The sequence below is a fragment of the Rhinichthys klamathensis genome, unplaced genomic scaffold (genome assembly GCF_029890125.1).
Source record: "Rhinichthys klamathensis goyatoka isolate OS25496 unplaced genomic scaffold, OSU_Roscu_1.1 h1tg000313l_1, whole genome shotgun sequence".
NCBI lineage: Eukaryota > Metazoa > Chordata > Actinopteri > Cypriniformes > Leuciscidae > Rhinichthys > Rhinichthys klamathensis.
In genome coordinates this window covers 708,844-731,125 of record NW_026606831.1, presented here as the reverse complement: position 1 = coordinate 731,125, position 22,282 = coordinate 708,844, and the positions used below count along the sequence as shown (strand labels likewise).

Genomic DNA, 22,282 nt, shown 5'->3' with positions numbered 1-22,282 from the left:
GAACCTGCGCGGGGATACCCCAATGGATTTCTAGTCCATCGCCTTAACCACTCGGCCACGACTACAAGCTGCCTGAAGGGGGCTTGTCCTTTCGCTTGGTGCCTTGCAGCGTCGCTGCCCGAGGACAGTGCAGGTGCAGTGCACGAACTCAACAGCAAGCGTTGCGCTCCTCAAAAAAAAGAGGCTCGATCACCCGGACAGGGACTTGAACCCTGGACCCTCAGATTAAAAGTCTGATGCTCTACCGACTGAGCTATCCGGGCTCTTGCCCGAGATGCGTGCGTGTTGCGTGGGAACCCACATCAAAATGAATCGTATCGGCTGAAAGAAAAAAAAAAGATTCTCCCATGCATCGCATTCAATTCTTCGACGATTAAGAACGGCCGTCCAAACGTCTGCTATGTCAAAATATACTTGCGCATTAGTGGGAATGCAGCCTATTAGACGGCTAATAATAATCAACCGACGATAATGCTAGGAAAAAGAACAACATCTCACTGCTTCTTGTCTGGAAAGCATCTTTACATGCTTTAATGCTGTGGACTTGCCGCGCTCTTTTCGTTCTTGTAAACTTGCTTCAAAGGCGCAGTTGTTTGGAGCAAATAGCAAGTCCACTGCACTCTAGGTAACAGCCAGCGAGTGTACTGACACCTAGCGATTAGAAAGTATACCAGCACCATATTCTCTCTGAAGCAAGATTCTTCCAAACTAAATGGGAGCGTTTGGTTTTCAGTCTTTTCTCTGAGGGTTCAAACCTGAGAGCTCGTGCTCTCAAAGAAGGTCCCAGTGGCAATTCACTCAAACATCCAGAGCACGTCAAGGACGCACCGTGCAACAACAACAAAAAGTGGTCTGACGGACGGGGTGAGGAGAGGTGGTAACGTGGAGCTCAATTTCAAAGGCACCCAGAACAACTTGCCGTGACCCGGATTCGAACCTGGGTTGCTGCGGCCACAACGGAGAATACTAACCACTATACGATCACGGCGAGCTACCGGTCTCCCCGACGTATGGCTGAGTACAAAAGGGCCCTTGTCATCTTTAGCTTGCAGACAAAACTGTTCCTTGCCAACATAACTCTTTTCAAGGGTAATATTGTCACAGTGACTTTTTTTCTTTTCCTAAAGTTTTAGCAAGGTTTCAACCTAAAGCAGGCGCATGCTGTCAAACGTAGTCGGCAGGATTCGAACCTGCGCGGGGATACCCCAATGGATTTCTAGTACATCGCCTTAACCACTCGGCCACGACTACAAGCTGGCTGAAGGGGGCTTGTCATTTCGCTTGGTGCCTTGCAGCGTCGCTGCCCGAGGCCAGTGCAGGTGCAGTGCACGAACTCAACAGCAAGCGTTGCGCTCCTCAAAAAAAAGAGGCTCGATCACCCGGACAGGGACTTGAACCCTGGACCCTCAGATTAAAAGTCTGATGCTCTACCGACTGAGCTATCCGGGCTCTTGCCCGAGATGCGTGCGTGTTGCGTGGGAACCCACATCAAAATGAATCGTATCGGCTGAAAGAAAAAAAAAAGATTCTCCCATGCATCGCATTCAATTCTTCGACGATTAAGAACGGCCGTCCAAACGTCTGCTATGTCAAAATATACTTGCGCATTAGTGGGAATGCAGCCTATTAGACGGCTAATAATAATCAACCGACGATAATGCTAGGAAAAAGAACAACATCTCACTGCTTCTTGTCTGGAAAGCATCTTTACATGCTTTAATGCTGTGGACTTGCCGCGCTCTTTTCGTTATTGTAAACTTGCTTCAAAGGCGCAGTTGTTTGGAGCAAATAGCAAGTCCACTGCACTCTAGGTAACTGCCAGCGAGTGTACTGACACCTAGCGATTAGAAAGTATACCAGCACCATATTCTCTCTGAAGCAAGATTCTTCCAAACTAAATGGGAGCGTTTGGTTTTCAGTCTTTTCTCTGAGGGTTCAAACCTGAGAGCTTGTGCTCTCAAAGAAGGTCCCAGTGGCAATTCACTCAAACATCCAGAGCACGTCAAGGACGCACCGTGCAACAACAAAAAAAAGTGGTCTGACGGACGGGGTGAGGAGAGGTGGTAACGTGGAGCTCAATTTCAAAGGCACCCAGAAAAACTTGCCGTGACCCGGATTCGAACCGGGGTTGCTGCGGCCACAACGCAGAGTACTAACCACTATACGATCACGGCGAGCTACCGGTCTCCCCGACGTGTGGCTGAGTACAAAAGGGCCCTTGTCATCTTTAGCTTGCAGACAAAACTATTCCTTGCCAACATAACTCTTTTCAAGGGTAATATTGTCACAGTGACTTTTTTTCTTTTCCTAAAGTTTTAGCAAGGTTTCAACCTAAAGCAGGCGCATGCTGTCAAACGTAGTCGGCAGGATTCGAACCTGCGCGGGGATACCCCAATGGATTTCTAGTCCCAGCTGCCGAAGGATAGTCCGACAATATGGGGATAATGTTGAACAATGTTGAACGCCACAGCCAATCACGTAGACGCGCTATAACATTTGCAGCCAATCAGAGAGCGCCATTCTTGACATTTTCTTATAATTTTCGACATTTGACCAATCAGAGTACAAGATTTTCTTATAATTTTCGACATTTGACCAATCAGAGTAAAAAGAAATCTCGACGGCACGTTTATGCTTATCACCGCTAGGTGAAGTCAGGAAGATAGCCAAGTGTCAATCAAGTTGCCGAACTGAGCCGAAAGTGTACGGAGCGGTACGAAGTGATGATCCTCAGGGGCGTGTCAGAGGTAAAAAAAGTTCAGTTAGACGTCGAGCATCACTGTCAGGGGGGTCAGGTTGCATAATTTGAACGGAGGACTGCGAAACAAAATTTTCGGTAAATTTAACGTTATTTTGACGTAAGAATGTCGGGCAAAAAATCCCATAAAGCCATGTCGGATGCTGACTGGATTTCAAGGCTAAAAAAGTTTGCCAGCACAGGAGTTTGGCCATCAAATGAGGGTAACAGGCCAGCTCCTCGACAGAAAAAGTGGCATGACGTGTATCAAAAGGTGAGTGTGCTTTTGTCACCTTTGCATGGCAGTAAGGAATAAAAATGACATTTGAATGTAAAAATGACATTTTAATGACAAATTCAATTCGTACCACTGTAGTTGAGGTCAATAAAAACATTCATGACAAAGTTATAATGGCCTCATGACCAACCACATAACAGTTTAATGTAATGTTAACCTATAAAGCTAAGTGGTTTCTTAAGTTTGATAATTAATCTGCTATGTCATGTTTATGACATATTATGTTATCTTGGTATTGTCAAGTTGTTATGACACTGACCAGTTATGATGTATTGGTTAATGTCAAGTTGTCATAACAAAGACATCTCAAACAATGTCATATTTGCATTAAAAATGTCATAATTGACCGAATGACACTTAATGGCAGTTGTCATAAACATGCATAAAACCTCCTTCATATTCATGATTATGAGGGTGTCATGTCAGTCTTATGCACACCCCTTCAAGTAAAGTGTTACCGTGTGAAATGTTCCTCACTCTTTCTCTCTAATTTTACAGTTTGTATCTCCCCTTCAAAGAACATGAATAAAAATAAATATGACACACGTCATGGAAAATGACAGTAGATTAGTTTGCCATTCCGGTTTAGTTGAAATGCATGTATTGTGTATATGACATGTGTCATAATGTTTACAGATTGAAAAATGTCCGATGCAGTCTCGCGGCCAGACGACCTTGTTCAGAGAGGTCCCAAAGTGCACGTGTGGTTTTCACACTCAAAAGGTAACAATGTGAAGATGTTGCAAGTATTAAAACATAATAATAATAATAATAATTTACTGAATAAATGTTTCTCGTTCAAAAGTGATTGAAGCTGATGTCTTTTTTGGTTGTCTTAAGCAGGCCACAGTCTCTACTGGACAAGCACCAATGGTTGTGGAGCAACAGTCTGCCGCTACTGGACCAGCACAGGAGGTCATGGAGCAGAGTCAACCTCAGCCTCGACTCCAGCCCCAGCCACGGCCTACTGCATCTGTGACATCTAGGATAATACCAAGTTTGTCAATGGTAATAACATTTTTATTAATACATGTATTATTAATTCAGTCATCATGCATCTACTTTCAAGTATAACCTTAATTACTGTTAATAAACACTTTATCTTACAAGCTATGTGCAAACTAGTTTTGAATCAATGTCATTTTTAAAAGGTACCTGTTGAATTACAATAATACTCACATTCTAGCAATGTCTTCCCACTCATTTTTCTATTCTAACTGTGCTTGCTTCAATCTATATAAGTAGCAGAGGGTTGTAATATGAACAAATGTACAGCAAGAAAGCAGTTAATTTAGTTATATGAAATATTGAAACAACAGATATTTTCTCATTTACCAAAAATGTAATTATATTTTCTGCCACTGTGCTGTTACAGCTTATTTTGTCATTTAGTTGAAATTGTTTTGCCCTATTTTAGTTTACCAAGCCAAGATTTGGTGGGTCCCACATTTCTGCCGCAAAGCCAAATCTAAGTGTGTCTAGGAGACCATCTCAGGTTGATGACCAACCCAGCACAGCAGTGTCCAGTGCCCCTACACCAAGCACCACTGTCTCTGTAAGTACTGGCATAATCCACATTGCATTCTATGAATACACATTCCACTCCTGTGCACACATATCTTGTATTCCAGGAAATCTTACAATAATGAAGTAATAACAGTACTATATACTCTTTGAATTAAATAGATTTTATGTACAGTACTGTTCAAAAGTTTGTGTGTTCAGTAAATTGAGACTTTTTTTCAGCAATGACACATTAATAAATACATTTGAAAATACATTAAAATAAGCAGCAATATTATTTCCCAGTATAACTGTTTTTGACTGTATTTTAATCTTCTTTCAAAAACATAAAATAAACTTACTGACCCCAGACTTTTGAACAGCATTGTATAATTCCATCCAGGATGAGTTACAATTATTGGACAGGTATGTTTGACTGTTTCTCTTGTTATATATACAAAATCTATTATATTTCACTGCATGATTTTACAGACACAAGATCCTGGAGTTCCAGCCTCTGTCCCCAGAACCACTGCAGATGTGACCAGTCCTGAGTCTTGGGGTATTGTCTCGGTAAGCAATTTCAAATTCTATTGGTCTAAAATAATTTATTTTGCATATTAACTGTCACAACTCACTAGAGTCGCACAAAATAGCGCTAGCAGCTGACACAATTCTGAAAACATTTGGAACAAATGTACCAATTATATTCTATTACCTTAAGTACGTAATTGACATCCAATATTTTCTATTTTATGTGAGGGTAGACTTGGATAGATAAAGCGCTAATTAAATAAATGACCTGCTAGACTAAATGTTTTTTTCTTTTTCCTTCACAGACTGCTCCTTCCGGGGCGTCATTGCAAGCTCCATCTGCAGTTCGACTGCATCGTTTGTGGTCGGAGACCTTGCCGCCAGAGGACCACAGGTGGATTGCCAGCAGGCTTTTTAAAATGGGGCCCAAGGGAAAACCAGAGCTTCGAGACAACCTACAGCTCTGGTATTACCCACCACAGCCAGCACTTATTTATAACCAGGCTCCAGCTCCAGACAGATTTTTTTGTCATGCTCTGTTGCTGTGGATGCCGTACAAGCTGTGGAAGATCAAGGCTGTCTGTCCCAATTCTGCTTGCGGGCAGCATCAGCTAACAGGAGGCGGTCTGCACAAAAGGGCACGGCAGGTTCTGGACATCGATAGGATGTACAACATGGTCACAGAAACCCTCATCTGTACCAAATGTAAAGCCTCGCATGTGTCCTGGAGTCAGACTGTCCTGCAACAGCTGGATCTGGGTCATCGCTCTGAATTTCGGGTCATCCTCACGCGGAAGTAAGTACACTTTCATTCCACATCCAGTTGATAGACCATCACATATATTTGCAAATATTTTACAAATCAAACATGTAAAATATATGAATGTGTGGATTTTGCTTTGCCTTAGGTATGCCTGTGATATGAGAGTCATTCGGCTCCTGCGTGAGCGTGGCCTAGGCAACAGTCCCACGCGGGTCATCAAACAGCTGCGTGAGAACCACAGCGAGGAGTGGCTCCAGCGTATGGCCCGGTACACCACCCAATGTGTGGACTTCCTCAAACGACCCGGGGTGTTGCAAATACCATTCCAGGAACCCCCAGAGCCTACAGTGGTGCCAAGCTGCAAGTGGCTGCTCACCGTGTACAGCCAAGACATCCTGACAAGACTGGATGAAATCCATGCAAGGATAACATCCACATATGGTTCAGTCTTGAAGATGGATTCCACTAAAAAGGTTAGCAGGGGATTTTTGTTCATTTATGGTGTTTACTGTTATATCATTATCAGAGCATGAGTATCATATTCTACATGGTGTGATGTTTCATTACATTGCATGCTTCCTGTCATCTACTGCAGATCACTAAGAAGCTGGCTGGGACGGCAAGGGGAACGGGACTCTGGCTTACCTCTGTTGGCAATGAGTTTGGTCAGGTGCTCATGAGTGTGCTGACAGCACAGGAAGGAGCAGGACTGGACATGATGGTCGATGGTCTGGTGAAAAGGTACCAGCAGGCTAGTGTGGATCCACCTGCTGTTTTGTATGTGGACTGTGGCTGCTGCACTGATGTGGGTGAGACCAAGCTGAAAACCAGATTCAGAGGTTGGCCTGATCTCATGATTCGCTTGGACATCTGGCATTTTATGCGCAGGATTGCCGTGGGGTGTACAACTGATGCCCATCAGCTGTATCCCATCTTCATGTCACGGCTGTCAGCGTGCATTTTTGAGTGGGATGCGGCTGATGTTTCTATGCTTCGCAAAGCAAAGAGAGAGCTGTTGATATCCCAGGGTTGGCCTGCGCTGACAGATGAAGATGTCAACAAGCATCTTACCAGGTATGAGCTGGCACTCCATTGCCGGAGGAGGACCTGTGGAGAGGAGACTACCATCCTTCTCCTTGAGCGGCTGCTCACAGAGCTCCTGAGCAGCAAGGGCAAAGACTCCCTGGGTGTTCCTCTCCTGGACCGAGAAAGGATGGAGCACATCTGGAATGTCCAGAAGAAGCATGTGAAATGCATTCAAGACCCCCCTGGTGTTGTGCTCTATACAGAGACAGGGAGTCTAAACAAGGGAGGCGTTCTTCTGAAGACCTACAGATGTGCCAGAGGCTCCACTTCTCTCGAGTCCTTTCATTTACACCTGAACCGTTTCATCCCAGGTATTGTCTTTGTCACACACACTGTGCATGTGTAAAGAAAGAGCATTAAGTGTTTTGTATGTTTCTTTAACACCCCCTAAACACTGTTGTGTCTATTTACAGGGACCAGTGCAAACAGTCTGAACTTTCAGATTTATCTGCTGGAGGGTCTACACCGGTGGAACCAGGACCGGGAGGCTGCTTCCCTGTCATCGGAGCCATCAGCTTTGCGCAGCTACACAGGAGAACTTGTTCACTGTGTAAACGGCAATTATGAAAAGCTGTTTGGCAGGAAAGTGGTCCCCACGTTTTGTCCCCCTGCATGTTACACCGGTGAGAATTATTGTATATATTTTTTATTTTATCAACTTGCAATTTCTGTGTAACCTCCGTCTATATGTCAGATTTAATCCTATAGAGTCGATTGTATCATAATTGATATGCAAGTTTCTAAAGGCCTCTAAATGATCAACATGGTCAAAACTTTTCAGGAAACATGGCCTCTGTCGTCTGATTGATTATAGTCTTTTAATATAATTGTAAAAGTGTATACCTTCAGCTCGTGCTTCACGTTTCTTTTCACTGTGAAACCTTTACTGATTTTTATAAAGTAATTGTAAGAATAACTTTTATATTGTTAGTAATATGTAATGACTGTAATATGTAATAAATATGTAATGACAGCTTGGGTTCACTTGATTAGAAAACCATGTTACATGTAAATATCAAAATTATCATCAGACTTTTCTCTCAGTCACCATTGTATTGCATTTCATTTCATGTTTTGCCCCCATAATTAAACGTGTTGGGCCTCTGAATAAAACTGTTTTTTTTTTCTCCTTGACGATGAGCTCTATATTCTCACACTATATGAGCTAGCCTAATACAAAAGCCTAATGTATCAAATATGATACACAACATTCTATTTAATTTCTGTTTGTTTATTGTTTTTATTTCAGGTGAGCTCATTGGAGTGCAGTATCTGTTCCAGCAGACTGGTCAGGCACTGCAGGACATGAATCCAGACTCTGAGCAGACAGCAGAGCTCATTGAGGACCTCAGTGTGGAGGAGCGAGATGAAGATGAGGGCTTCTGTGACATCAGCGAGGATCACACAATAGCAGATCCGGAGGCTGTTCTGTCACCACCCTCTTCCACACTGACACTGGGTTCTTCCACCCTGGTCACCAGCAGTGCCACACCTGTACTGGGCTCCACATCCCCTTCACTGGTCCCTGACCCCAAACTTGTCCTCACACAGTCTCCTTCATCACCTGGACCCTCAGGGACTGCCGTCACACCTGTTCCCTCTGAAACATCTGTTTCAACTCTCCCCTCAGATCCAGAGGATGCTGGTCAGGATGATGATGAAGAAGAGACGGTAAATACCAGTCCTTTGCATGTCTTTCAAATTAACTAGAATAATTATGATGAATTAACATCCAGTGCTTTAAATACAGACTTTCCACATATTTTAAATGTAAAAGTACAGCCTAAATTCATTTGTAAGCTGCAAATACACATCAAGTCAAGTCATCTTTATTTATTTGGTGCTTTGTAAAGAACATGTTAAGAAAATGTCAAGAATGGGGCTCTCTGCTTTGTACTATACAGTGCTTTACGGTGATAAACAGGAAAATAACACAATCAGTTATGGAATTATGCATTAGACAGATGTGATGTAATAATTGTATTGCGTGTTTGTGTTTTTTAATAGGCTGTTGACTACCAAAATGTCCCGGGTTATCAACATGTGGACCAGCTGGCAGAATATCTGGTGGATCTCCGGGCCCACACAGCCCTCAGCCTGACCAACCAGGAAGCCAACACCATTATTGCTCTTTGGCAGAACCTGGATGACCGGGACAAGGAACGGGTGGTGTATGACAGTCGATGCCGAAAGAGACTGCTGAGTGGACGCTTCAAAGTCCCGAAGAGGCCCACTCACCCTGGTGTCGAGAGCACCACCAGATGTGTGCTGGGTGCAAGCAGCTCACCTGCTCAGTGGCCTGACTGTTGCCGTCTGGTGGAGACCATCTTCATCAGACTTTGCACTGTCCACCCAAGCCCTAAAAGAAAAGGCAAGGGAGCCCTGTCAAGATGGTCTCTGATCCTGCAAGACTATCGCAGGATAAGACAGCTTGTACTGGGCAACAGCTTGGTGATGGGAGGAACATCGATGCAGCTGGTGGAGGTTAACCAGAACACCCTGATTCAGTGGTATAACAGAAGACAGAAAAAGCAGGAGCTGTCTGTGCTGCTTCAGGGTATTCAGTTGCCTCAGCCCCTCCCTGAAGCTCCAGAGCCTCTCCAGGTTGCCAAACGTCTACGGACTGAGCCAGAACAACCAGGGGAGCAGCACCAGTACAAGCTACCAGAGAGCACAGCTGGTCAGGCAAAGCAGAGGCAGACTTCTGTTGGGCGACCCCCTCTCAGACCCAAGGCACCAGCGCAGAGTCAGATGTTGCTGACACCATCAGCACCTGGAGCATCACTGCAGATGGTCCCAAATATACTCATACCATCAGCACCAGGTTTCCAGGGTGTGCCAATGTTTCAGGGTGTGCCAATGATCCAGGGAGTTCAAATGATCCAGGGCATCCCAATGGTCCAGGGGATGCAAATGATACAGCCACTGTTACAGCCAACAGCTGTACAGGGCACTCGCTTACCCGCTGCACCAGCTGCCAATCCAGACGCCATGCCCAAGAGACCCTACAGGAGAACAGTTGCGGCCAACACTTGCAAAAAATGTGGGCAATATAAAACAAGTGCAACAGGTCATAGCCAGTACAGGGGCAGGGTGTTCTGCCCACAGACTGAGACTGTTACAAAAGAGGTGTGGTTAGAGGAAATGCGCAGAACCATTCCCAAATAATGTATATATTTTCATGTACAGTATATAGCATCATGTATATAGTGTGAACAGTTGTTTAAATAGTTAATACTTGTGTTGAATATTATTTAATTTTGTTTTTTTAACGTTATTTAACATTTTAACTTTTTATTTCTTGTTTTTGAAAACCTATTTAACTTTTCATTTTATTTATTTATTTTTAAAACATGTTACCAGTATTTAACATATTAATATTCATTACTGTTCTGTTGGCATGATTGGAAAATAAAAACAAATTGGCAAGTGATTTCTTTTTGACTTTCATATATCACTAGTTCATCAGTACACTGCAACAATATAACATTTGTATATAAAAAGATAATTTGTACATTTTTTTATTCTTGTGATTGACATTTTCAGCATATTAGTAACTATTTAATGGGTTGCATTTTGTTCATTACAAATAACAGTTTTGCAAGTTTCTTGTTTGAATGTAACCTAAAAAAATGCTTAATTAGATCAATAATAATACAACAACTACTAAATAATATCACTGTTTCATTGGCAATTATATATTTTTATAAAAGAATATAAAAAAAACACAAACAAATTACATATGTATATTTTATTAACACTGGAAAAGTATGCATTAAAAAATTAGCTTATTTTCTTTTACTTTATTATAACAGAATGTGCTCATTTACTTTCATATAACACAATATTTCATCAGTACACTGCACCAATATAACATTTGTATTTAAAAAGATAATTTGTACATTTTGTTATTCTTGTGACAGACATTCTTCATATTAGTTACTATTTAATGATTTGCATCTTTCTTCATTGCATAATAATGCAAATAACATTATTTTTCATGATAGAATATCAAAAAACACAACAAACAAATTAAATATGTATATTTTATTAACACTGGAACAGTATGCATTCAAAAATATTGATTATTTATTCAAATAATACATATGACAAAAAGTTGTCTATAGCTGGATTCGAACCCCGGTCTTCGTGAACAGCTGCAATAGAAAACAGTGTGATATAAATGCGTGATTTTCACACACGAAGAAACCGGAAAATCTATCATAAGACCTATGCTAATGAAGGTATATCTTTGAACATCAAATTTCAGCCTTTCTTTTCTTCATTTTTTCTTTCTCTTCTTCCCCCTCTCTTTTTCTTCCTTCCCCCTTTTCTTCCCTTCTTCCCCACCTTTGTTGGACTATTGTTCCCCAGCTTGTGTGGTTAGAGGAAATGCGCAGAACCATTCCCAAATAATGTATATATTTTCATGTACAGTATATAGCATCATGTATATAGTGTGAACAGTTGTTTAAATAGTTAATACTTGTGTTGAATATTATTTAATTTTGTTTTTTTAACGTTATTTAACATTTTAACTTTTTATTTCTTGTTTTTGAAAACCTATTTAACTTTTCATTTTATTTATTTATTTTTAAAACATGTTACCAGTATTTAACATATTAATATTCATTACTGTTCTGTTGGCATGATTGGAAAATAAAAACAAATTGGCAAGTGATTTCTTTTTGACTTTCATATATCACTAGTTCATCAGTACACTGCAACAATATAACATTTGTATATAAAAAGATAATTTGTACATTTTGTTATTCTTGTGATTGACATTTTCAGCATATTAGTAACTATTTAATGGGTTGCATTTTGTTCATTACAAATAACAGTTTTGCAAGTTTCTTGTTTGAATGTAACCTAAAAAAATGCTTAATTAGATCAATAATAATACAACAACTACTAAATAATATCACTGTTTCATTGGCAATTATATATTTTTATAAAAGAATATAAAAAAAACACAAACAAATTACATATGTATATTTTATTAACACTGGAAAAGTATGCATTAAAAAATTAGCTTATTTTCTTTTACTTTATTATAACAGAATGTGCTCATTTACTTTCATATAACACAATATTTCATCAGTACACTGCACCAATATAACATTTGTATTTAAAAAGATAATTTGTACATTTTGTTATTCTTGTGACAGACATTCTTCATATTAGTTACTATTTAATGATTTGCATCTTTCTTCATTGCATAATAATGCAAATAACATTATTTTTCATGATAGAATATCAAAAAACACAACAAACAAATTAAATATGTATATTTTATTAACACTGGAACAGTATGCATTCAAAAATATTGATTATTTATTCAAATAATACATATGACAAAAAGTTGTCTATAGCTGGATTCGAACCCCGGTCTTCGTGAACAGCTGCAATAGAAAACAGTGTAATATAAATGCGTGATTTTCACACCCGAAGAAACCGGAAAATCTATCATAAGACCTATGCTAATGAAGGTATATCTTTGAACATCAAATTTCAGCCTTTCTTTTCTTCATTTTTTCTTTCTCTTCTTCCCCCTCTCTTTTTCTTCCTTCCCCCTTTTCTTCCCTTCTTCCCCACCTTTGTTGGACTATTGTTCCCCAGCTTGAACGCATCGCCTTAACCACTCGGCCACGACTACAAGCTGGCTAAAGGGGGCTTGTCATTTCGCTTGGTGCCTTGCAGCGTCGCTGCCCGAGGCCAGTGCAGGTGCAGTGCACGAACTCAACAGCAAAACGTAGCCCTCCTCAAAAAAAAGAGGCTCGATCGCCCGAACAGGGACTTGAACCCTGGACCCTCAGATTAAAAGTCTGATGCTCTACCGACTGAGCTATCCGGGCTCTTGCCCGAGATGCGTGCGTGTTGCGTGGGAACCCACATCAAAATGAATCGTATCGGCTGAAAGAAAAAAAAAAGATTCTCCCATGCATCGCATTCAATTCTTCGACGATTAAGAACGGCCGTCCAAACGTCTGCTATGTCAAAATATACTTGCGCATTAGTGGGAATGCAGCCTATTAGACGGCTAATAATAATCAACCGACGATAATGCTAGGAAAAAGAACAACATCTCACTGCTTCTTGTCTGGAAAGCATCTTTACATGCTTTAATGCTGTGGACTTGCCGCGCTCTTTTCGTTATTGTAAACTTGCTTCAAAGGCGCAGTTGTTTGGAGCAAATAGCAAGTCCACTGCACTCTAGGTAACTGCCAGCGAGTGTACTGACACCTAGCGATTAGAAAGTATACCAGCACCATATTCTCTCTGAAGCAAGATTCTTCCAAACTAAATGGGAGCGTTTGGTTTTCAGTCTTTTCTCTGAGGGTTCAAACCTGAGAGCTCGTGCTCTCAAAGAAGGTCCCAGTGGCAATTCACTCAAACATCCAGAGCACGTCAAGGACGCACCGTGCAACACAAAAAAAAAGTGGTCTGACGGACGGGGTGAGGAGGTAACGTGGAGCTCAATTTCAAAGGCACCCAGAACAACTTGCCGTGACCCGGATTCGAACCGGAGTTGCTGCGGCCACAACGCAGAGTACTAACCACTATACGATCACGGCTAGCTACCGGTCTCCCCGAGGTGTGGCTGAGTACAAAAGGGCCCTTGTCATCTTTAGCTTGCAGACAAAACTATTCCTTGCCAACATAACTCTTTTCAAGGGTAATATTGTCACAGTGACTTTTTTTCTTTTCCTAAAGTTTTAGCAAGGTTTCAACCTAAAGCAGGCGCATGCTGTCAAACGTAGTCGGCAGGATTCGAACCTGCGCGGGGATACCCCAATGGATTTCTAGTCCATCGCCTTAACCACTCGGCCACGACTACAAGCTGGCTGAAGAGGGCTTGTCATTTCGCTTGATGCCTTGCAGCATCGCTGCCCGAGGCCAGTGCAGGTGCAGTGCACGAACTCAACAGCAAAACGTAGCGCTCCTCAAAAAAAAGAGGCTCGATTGCCCGAACAGGGACTTGAACCCTGGACCCTCAGATTAAAAGTCTGATGCTCTACCGACTGAGCTATCCAGGCTCTTGCCCGAGATGCGTGCGTGTTGCGTGGGAACCCACATCAAAATGAATCGTATCGGCTGAAAGAAAAAAAAAAGATTCTCCCATGCATCGCATTCAATTCTTCGACGATTAAGAACGGCCGTCCAAACGTCTGCTATGTCAAAATATACTTGTGCATTAGTGGGAATGCAGCTTATTAGACGGCTAATAATAATCAACCGACGATAATGTTGGAAAAAGAGCAACATCTCACTGCTTCTTGTCTGGAAAGCATCTTTACATGCTTTAATGCTGTGGACTTGCCGCGCTCTTTTCGTTATTGTAAACTTGCTTCAAAGGCGCAGTTGTTTGGAGCAAATAGCAAGTCCACTGCACTCTAGGTAACTGCCAGCGAGTGTACTGACACCTAGCGATTAGAAAGTATACCAGTACCATATTCTCTCTGAAGCAAGATTCTTCCAAACTAAATGGGAGCGTTTGGTTTTCAGTCTTTTCTCTGAGGGTTCAAACCTGAGAGCTCGTGCTCTCAAAGAAAGTCCCAGTGGCAATTCACTCAAACATCCAGAGCACGTCAAGGACGCACCGTGCAACAACAAAAAAAAGTGGTCTGACGGACGGGGTGAGGAGAGGTGGTAACGTGGAGCTCAATTTCAAAGGCACCCAGAAAAACTTGCCGTGACCCCGATTCGAACCAGCGTTGCCGCGGCCACAACGCAGAGTACTAACCACTATACGATCACGGCGAGCTACCGGTCTCCCCGACGTGTGGCTGAGTACAAAAGGGCCCTTGTCATCTTTAGCTTGCAGACAAAACTATTCCTTGCCAACATAACTCTTTTCAAGGGTAATATTGTCACAGTGACTTTTTTTCTTTTCCTAAAGTTTTAGCAAGGTTTCAACCTAAAGCAGGCGCATGCTGTCAAACATAGTCGGCAGGATTCGAACCTGCGCAGGGATACCCCAATAGATTTCTAGTCCATCGCCTTAACCACTCGGCCACGACTACAAGCTGGTTGAAGGGGGCTTGTCATTTCGCTTGGTGCCTTGCAGCGTCGCTGCCCTTGCAACTCAACAGCAAAACGTTGCGCTCCTCAAAAAAAAGAGGCTCGATCGCCCGAACAGGGACTTGAACACTGGACCCTCAGATTAAAAGTCTGATGCTCTACCGACTGAGCTATCCGGGCTCTTGCCCGAGATGCGTGCGTGTTGCGTGGGAACCCACATAAAAAAAAAAAAGATTCTCCCATGCATCGCATTCAATTCTTCGACGATTAAGAACGGCTGTCCAAATGTCTGCTATGTCAAAATATACTTGCGCATTAGTGGGAATGCAGACTATTAGACGGCTAATAATAATCAACCGACGATAATGCTAGGAAAAAGAACAACATCTCACTGCTTCTTGTCTGGAAAGCATATTTACATGCTTTAATGCTGTGGATTTGCCGCGCTCTTTTCGTTATTGTAAACTTGCTTCAAAGGCGCAGTTGTTTGGAGCAAATAGCAAGTCCACTGCACTCTAGGTAACAGCCAGCGAGTGTACTGACACCTAGCGATTAGAAAGTATACCAGCACCATATTCTCTCTGAAGCAAGATTCTTCCAAACTTGGTTTTCAGTCTTTTCTCTGAGGGTTCAAACCTGAGAGCTCGTGCTCTCAAAGAAGGTCCCAGTGGCAATTCACTCAAACATCCAGAGCACGTCAATGACGCACCGTGCAACAACAAAAAAAAGTGGTCTGACGGACGGGGTGAGGCGAGGTGGTAACGTGGAGCTCAATTTCAAAGGCACCCAGAACAACTTGCCGTGACCCGGATTCGAACCGGGGTTGCTCCGGCCACAACGCAGAGTACTAACCACTATACAATCACGGCGAGCTACCGGTCTCCCCGACGTGTGGCTGAGTACAAAAGGGCCCTTGTCATCTTTAGCTTGCAGACAAAACTATTCCTTGCCAACATAACTCTTTTCAAGGGTAATATTGTCACAGTGACTTTTTTTCTTTTCCTAAAGTTTTAGCAAGGTTTCAACCTAAAGCAGGCGCATGCTGTCAAACGTAGTCGGCAGGATTTGATCCTCCGCGGGGATAACCCAATGGATTTCTAGTCCATCGCCTTAACCACTCGGCCACGACTACAAGCTGGCTGAAGGGGGCTTGTCATTTCGCTTGGTGCCTTGCAGCGTCGCTGCCCGAGGCCAGTGCAGGTGCAGTGCACGAACTCAACAGCAAAACGTAGCACGAACTCAACAGCAAAACGTAGCGCTCCTCAAAAAAAAGAGGCTCGATCGCCCGAACAGGGACTTGAACCCTGGACCCTCAGATTAAAAGTCTGATGCTCTACCGACTGAGCTATCCGGGCTCTTGCCCGAGATGCGTGCGTGTTGCGTGGGAACCCACATCAAAATGAATCGTATCGGCTGAAAGAAAAAAAAAAGATTTTTTTTTTTCAGCCGTTCAAGTTGTTCTGGGTGCCTTTGAAATTGAGCTCCACGTTACCACCTCTCCTCACCCCGTCCGTCAGACCACTTTTTTTTGTTGTTGCACGGTGCGTCCTTGACGTGCTCTGGATGTTTGAGTGAATTGCCACTGGGACTTTCTTTGAGAGCACGAGCTCTCAGGTTTGAACCCTCAGAGAAAAGACTGAAAACCAAACGCTCCCATTTAGTTTGGAAGAATCTTGCTTCAGAGAGAATATGGTGCTGGTATACTTTCTAATCGCTAGGTGTCAGTACACTCGCTGGCTGTTACCTAGAGTGCAGTGGACTTGCTATTTGCTCCAAACAACTGCGCCTTTGAAGCAAGTTTACAATAACGAAAAGAGCGCGGCAAATCCACAGCATTAAAGCATGTAAATATGCTTTCCAGAATCTGATAGCTCAGATTCTCCCATGCATCGCATTCAATTCTTCGACGATTAAGAACGGCCGTCCAAACGTCTGCTATGTCAAAATATACTTGCGCATTAGTGGGAATGCAGCCTATTAGACGGCTAATAATAATCAACCGACGATAATGCTAGGAAAAAGAGCAACATCTCACTGCTTCTTGTCTGGAAAGCATCTTTACATGCTTTAATGCTGTGGACTTGCCGCGCTCTTTTCGTTATTGTAAACTTGCTTCAAAGGCGCAGTTGTTTGGAGCAAATAGCAAGTCCACTGCACTCTAGGTAACTGCCAGAGAGTGTACTGACACCTAGCATTAGAAAGTATACCAGTACCATATTCTCTCTGAAGCAAGATTCTTCCAAACTAAATGGGAGCGTTTGGTTTTCAGTCTTTTCTCTGAGGGTTCAAACCTGAGAGCTCGTGCTCTCAAAGAAAGTCCCAGTGGCAATTCACTCAAACATCCAGAGCACGTCAAGGACGCACCGTGCAACAACAAAAAAAAGTGGTCTGACGGACGGGGTGAGGAGGTAACGTGGAGCTCAATTTCAAAGGCACCCATAACAACTTGCCGTGACCCGGATTCGAACCGGGGTTGCTGCGGCCACAACGCAGAGTACTAACCACTATACGATCACGGCGAGCTACCGGTCTCCCCGACGTGTGGCTGAGTACAAAAGGGCCCTTGTCATCTTTAGCTTGCAGACAAAACTATTCCTTGCCAACATAACTCTTTTCAAGGGTAATATTGTCACAGTGACTTTTTTTCTTTTCCTAAAGTTTTAGCAAGGTTTCAACCTAAAGCAGGCGCATGCTGTCAAACGTAGTCGGCAGGATTCGAACCTGCGCGGGGATACCCCAATGGATTTTTAGTCCATCGCCTTAACCACTCGGCCACGACTACAAGCTGGCTGAAGGGGGCTTGTCATTTCGCTTGGTGCCTTGCAGCGTCGCTGCCCGAGGCCAGTGCAGGTGCAGTGCACGAACTCAACAGCAAAACGTAGCGCTCCTCAAAAAAAAGAGGCTCGATCGCCCGAACAGGGACTTGAACCCTGGACCCTCAGATTAAAAGTCTGATGCTCTACCGACTGAGCTATCCGGGTTCTTGCCCGAGATGCGTGCGTGTTGCGTGGGAACCCACATCAAAATGAATCGTATCGGCTGAAAGAAAAAAAAAAGATTCTCCCATGCATCGCATTCAATTCTTCGACGATTAAGAACGGCCGTCCAAACGTCTGCTATGTCAAAATATACTTGTGCATTAGTGGGAATGCAGCCTATTAGACGGCTAATAATAATCAACCGACGATAATGCTAGGAAAAAGAACAACATCTCACTGCTTCTTGTCTGGAAAGCATCTTTACATGCTTTAATGCTGTGGACTTGCAGCGCTCTTTTCGTTATTGTAAACTTGCTTCAAAGGCGCAGTTGTTTGGAGCAAATAGCAAGTCCACTGCACTCTAGGTAACAGCCAGCGAGTGTACTGACACCTAGCGATTAGAAAGTATACCAGTACCATATTCTCTCTGAAGCAAGATTCTTCCAAACTAAATGGGAGCGTTTGGTTTTCAGTCTTTTCTCTGAGGGTTCAAACCTGAGAGCTCGTGCTCTCAAAGAAGGTCCCAGTGGCAATTCACTCAAACATCCAGAGCACGTCAATGACGCACCGTGCAACAACAAAAAAAAGTGGTCTGACGGACGGGGTGAGGAGAGGTGGTAACGTGGAGCTCAATTTCAAAGGCACCCAGAACAACTTGTCGTGACCCGGATTCGAACCGGGGTTGCTGCGGCCACAACGCAGAGTACTAACCACTATACGATCACGGCGAGCTACCGGTCTCCCCGACGTGTGGCTGAGTACAAAACGGCCCTTGTCATCTTTAGCTTGCAGACAAAACTATTTCTTGCCAACATAACTCTTTTCAAGGGTAATATTGTCACAGTGACTTTTTTCCTTTTCCTAAAGTTTTAGCAAGGTTTCAACCTAAAGCAACGCATGCTGTCAAACGTAGTCGGCAGGATTCGAACCTGCGCAGGGATACCCCAATGGATTTCTAGTCAATCGCCTTAACCACTCGGCCACGACTACAAGCTGGCTGAAGGGGGCTTGTCATTTCGCTTGGTGCCTTGCAGCGTCGCTGCCCGAGGCCAGTGCAGGTGTAGTGCACGAACTCAACAGCAAAACGTTGCGCTCCTCAAAAAAAAGAGGCTCGATCGCCCGAGCAGGGACTTGAACACTGGACCCTCAGATTAAAAGTCTGATGCTCTACCGACTGAGCTATCCGGGCTCTTGCCCGAGATTTGTGCGTGTTGCGTGGGAACCCACATCAAAATAAATCGTATCGGCTGAAAGAAAAAAAAAAGATTCTCCCATGCATCGCATTCAATTCTTCGACGATTAAGAACGGCCGTCCAAACGTCTGCTATGTCAAAATATACTTGCGCATTAGTGGGAATGCAGCCTATTAGACGGCTAATAATAATCAACCGACGATAATGCTAGGAAAAAGAACAACATCTCACTGCTTCTTGTCTGGAAAGCATCTTTACATGCTTTAATGCTGTGGACTTGCAGCGCTCTTTTCGTTATTGTAAACTTGCTTCAAAGGCGCAGTTGTTTGGAGCAAATAGCAAGTCCACTGCACTCTAGGTAACAGCCAGCGAGTGTACTGACACCTAGCGATTAGAAAGTATACCAGCACCATATTCTCTCTGAAGCAAGATTCTTCCAAACTAAATGGGAGCGTTTGGTTTTCAGTCTTTTCTCTGAGGGTTCAAACCTGAGAGCTCGTGCTCTCAAAGAAGGTCCCAGTGGCAATTCACTCAAACATCCAGAGCACGTCAAGGACGCACCGTGCAACAACAAAAAAAAGTGGTCTGACGGACGGGGTGAGGAGAGGTGGTAACGTGGAGCTCAATTTCAAAGGCACCCAGAACAACTTGCCGTGACCCGGATTCGAACCGGGGTTGCTGCGGCCACAACGCAGAGTACTAACCACTATACGATCACGGCGAGCTACCGGTCTCCCCGACGTGTGGCTGAGTACAAAACGGCCCTTGTCATCTTTAGCTTGCAGACAAAACTATTCCTTGCCAACATAACTCTTTTCAAGGGTAATATTGTCACAGTGACTTTTTTCCTTTTCCTAAAGTTTTAGCAAGGTTTCAACCTAAAGCAGGCGCATGCTGTCAAACGTAGTCGGCAGGATTCGAACCTGCGCGGGGATACCCCAATGGATTTCTAGTCCATCGCCTTAACCACTCGGCCACGACTACAAGCTGCCTGAAGGGGGCTTGTCATTTCGCTTGGTGCCTTGCAGCGTTGCTGCCCGAGGCCAGTGCAGGTGCAGTGCACGAACTCAACAGCAAAACGTAGCGCTCCTCAAAAAAAAGAGGCTCGATCGCCCGAACAGGGACTTGAACCCTGGACCCTCAGATTAAAAGTCTGATGCTCTACCGACTGAGCTATCCCGGCTCTTGCCCGAGATGCGTGCGTGTTGCGTGGGAACCCACATCAAAATAAATTGTATCGGCTGAAAGAAAAAAAAAAGATTCTCCCATGCATCGCATTCAATTCTTCGACGATTAAGAACGGCCGTCCAAACGTCTGCTATGTCAAAATATACTTGCGCATTAGTGGGAATGCAGCCTATTAGACGGCTAATAATAATCAACCGACGATAATGCTAGGAAAAAGAACAACATCTCACTGCTTCTTGTCTGGAAAGCATCTTTACATGCTTTAATGCTGTGGACTTGCCGCGCTCTTTTCGTTATTGTAAACTTGCTTCAAAGGCGCAGTTGTTTGGAGCAAATAGCAAGTCCACTGCACTCTAGGTAACTGCCAGCGAGTGTACTGACACCTAGCATTAGAAAGTATACCAGTACCATATTCTCTCTGAAGCAAGATTCTTCCAAACTAAATGGGAGCGTTTGGTTTTCAGTCTTTTCTCTGAGGGTTCAAACCTGAGAGCTCGTGCTCTCAAAGAAAGTCCCAGTGGCCATTCACTCAAACATCCAGAGCACGTCAAGGACGCACCGTGCAACAACAAAAAAAAGTGGTCTGACGGACGGGGTGAGGAGAGGTGGTAACGTGGAGCTCAATTTCAAAGGCACCCATAACAACTTGCCGTGACCCGGATTCGAACCGGGGTTGCTGCGGCCACAACGCAGAGTACTAACCACTATACGATCACGGCGAGCTACCGGTCTCCCCGACGTGTGGCTGAGTACAAAAGGGCCCTTGTCATCTTTAGCTTGCAGACAAAACTATTCCTTGCCAACATAACTCTTTTCAAGGGTAATATTGTCACAGTGACTTTTTTTCTTTTCCTAAAGTTTTAGCAAGGTTTCAACCTAAAGCAGGCGCATGCTGTCAAACGTAGTCGGCAGGATTCGAACCTGCGCGGGGATACCCCAATGGATTTTTAGTCCATCGCCTTAACCACTCGGCCACGACTACAAGCTGGCTGAAGGGAGCTTGTCATTTCGCTTGGTGCCTTGCAGCGTCGCTGCCCGAGGCCAGTGCAGGTGCAGTGCACGAACTCAACAGCAAAACGTAGCGCTCCTCAAAAAAAAGAGGCTCGATCGCCCGAACAGGGACTTGAACCCTGGACCCTCAGATTAAAAGTCTGATGCTCTACCGACTGAGCTATCCGGGTTCTTGCCCGAGATGCGTGCGTGTTGCGTGGGAACCCACATCAAAATGAATCGTATCGGCTGAAAGAAAAAAAAAAGATTCTCCCATGCATCGCATTCAATTCTTCGACGATTAAGAACGGCCGTCCAAACGTCTGCTATGTCAAAATATACTTGTGCATTAGTGGGAATGCAGCCTATTAGACGGCTAATAATAATCAACCGACGATAATGCTAGGAAAAAGAACAACATCTCACTGCTTCTTGTCTGGAAAGCATCTTTACATGCTTTAATGCTGTGGACTTGCAGCGCTCTTTTCGTTATTGTAAACTTGCTTCAAAGGCGCAGTTGTTTGGAGCAAATAGCAAGTCCACTGCACTCTAGGTAACAGCCAGCGAGTGTACTGACACCTAGCGATTAGAAAGTATACCAGTACCATATTCTCTCTGAAGCAAGATTCTTCCAAACTAAATGGGAGCGTTTGGTTTTCAGTCTTTTCTCTGAGGGTTCAAACCTGAGAGCTCGTGCTCTCAAAGAAGGTCCCAGTGGCAATTCACTCAAACATCCAGAGCACGTCAATGACGCACCGTGCAACAACAAAAAAAAGTGGTCTGACGGACGGGGTGAGGAGAGGTGGTAACGTGGAGCTCAATTTCAAAGGCACCCAGAACAACTTGTCGTGACCCGGATTCGAACCGGGGTTGCTGCGGCCACAACGCAGAGTACTAACCACTATACGATCACGGCGAGCTACCGGTCTCCCCGACGTGTGGCTGAGTACAAAACGGCCCTTGTCATCTTTAGCTTGCAGACAAAAC

At 43.9% G+C, this 22,282-nt stretch overlaps 1 protein-coding gene and 13 non-coding genes across 14 annotated transcripts; 1 reads left to right on the top strand and 13 right to left on the bottom strand.

Annotated features, from left to right (window-relative positions):
* Positions 1-2,102: 2,102 nt before the first annotated feature.
* On the bottom strand, positions 2,103-2,174 carry trnah-gug (transfer RNA histidin (anticodon GUG)). The gene has a single exon. It is a non-coding gene; the product is annotated as a tRNA-His (tRNA).
* A 703-nt stretch (positions 2,175-2,877) lies between these two features.
* On the top strand, positions 2,878-8,636 carry LOC130104612 (uncharacterized). The gene is made up of 9 exons (XM_056271243.1): positions 2,878-3,758; positions 3,879-4,043; positions 4,453-4,590; positions 5,031-5,111; positions 5,378-5,868; positions 5,981-6,308; positions 6,431-7,232; positions 7,335-7,544; positions 8,171-8,636. The coding sequence occupies exons 1-9, from the start codon at positions 3,687-3,689 to the stop codon at positions 8,629-8,631; spliced, it is 2,748 nt and encodes a 915-aa protein (XP_056127218.1). The 5' UTR covers positions 2,878-3,686; the 3' UTR covers positions 8,632-8,636.
* Positions 8,637-12,706: 4,070 nt separating this feature from the next.
* trnak-uuu (transfer RNA lysine (anticodon UUU)) lies at positions 12,707-12,779 on the bottom strand. The gene has a single exon. It is a non-coding gene; the product is annotated as a tRNA-Lys (tRNA).
* Positions 12,780-13,680: 901 nt separating this feature from the next.
* Positions 13,681-13,762, bottom strand: trnas-aga (transfer RNA serine (anticodon AGA)). Its single transcript has one exon. It is a non-coding gene; the product is annotated as a tRNA-Ser (tRNA).
* Positions 13,763-13,888: 126 nt separating this feature from the next.
* Positions 13,889-13,961, bottom strand: trnak-uuu (transfer RNA lysine (anticodon UUU)). Its single transcript has one exon. It is a non-coding gene; the product is annotated as a tRNA-Lys (tRNA).
* A 2,267-nt stretch (positions 13,962-16,228) lies between these two features.
* trnak-uuu (transfer RNA lysine (anticodon UUU)) lies at positions 16,229-16,301 on the bottom strand. Its single transcript has one exon. It is a non-coding gene; the product is annotated as a tRNA-Lys (tRNA).
* Positions 16,302-17,393: 1,092 nt separating this feature from the next.
* Positions 17,394-17,465, bottom strand: trnah-gug (transfer RNA histidin (anticodon GUG)). The gene has a single exon. It is a non-coding gene; the product is annotated as a tRNA-His (tRNA).
* Positions 17,466-17,646: 181 nt separating this feature from the next.
* trnaf-aaa (transfer RNA phenylalanine (anticodon AAA)) lies at positions 17,647-17,728 on the bottom strand. Its single transcript has one exon. It is a non-coding gene; the product is annotated as a tRNA-Phe (tRNA).
* An 852-nt stretch (positions 17,729-18,580) lies between these two features.
* On the bottom strand, positions 18,581-18,652 carry trnah-gug (transfer RNA histidin (anticodon GUG)). The gene has a single exon. It is a non-coding gene; the product is annotated as a tRNA-His (tRNA).
* A 1,114-nt stretch (positions 18,653-19,766) lies between these two features.
* On the bottom strand, positions 19,767-19,838 carry trnah-gug (transfer RNA histidin (anticodon GUG)). The gene has a single exon. It is a non-coding gene; the product is annotated as a tRNA-His (tRNA).
* Positions 19,839-20,019: 181 nt separating this feature from the next.
* trnas-aga (transfer RNA serine (anticodon AGA)) lies at positions 20,020-20,101 on the bottom strand. The gene has a single exon. It is a non-coding gene; the product is annotated as a tRNA-Ser (tRNA).
* Positions 20,102-20,952: 851 nt separating this feature from the next.
* trnah-gug (transfer RNA histidin (anticodon GUG)) lies at positions 20,953-21,024 on the bottom strand. Its single transcript has one exon. It is a non-coding gene; the product is annotated as a tRNA-His (tRNA).
* Positions 21,025-21,205: 181 nt separating this feature from the next.
* Positions 21,206-21,287, bottom strand: trnaf-aaa (transfer RNA phenylalanine (anticodon AAA)). Its single transcript has one exon. It is a non-coding gene; the product is annotated as a tRNA-Phe (tRNA).
* Positions 21,288-22,139: 852 nt separating this feature from the next.
* On the bottom strand, positions 22,140-22,211 carry trnah-gug (transfer RNA histidin (anticodon GUG)). Its single transcript has one exon. It is a non-coding gene; the product is annotated as a tRNA-His (tRNA).
* Between the last annotated feature and the right edge of the window lie 71 nt (positions 22,212-22,282).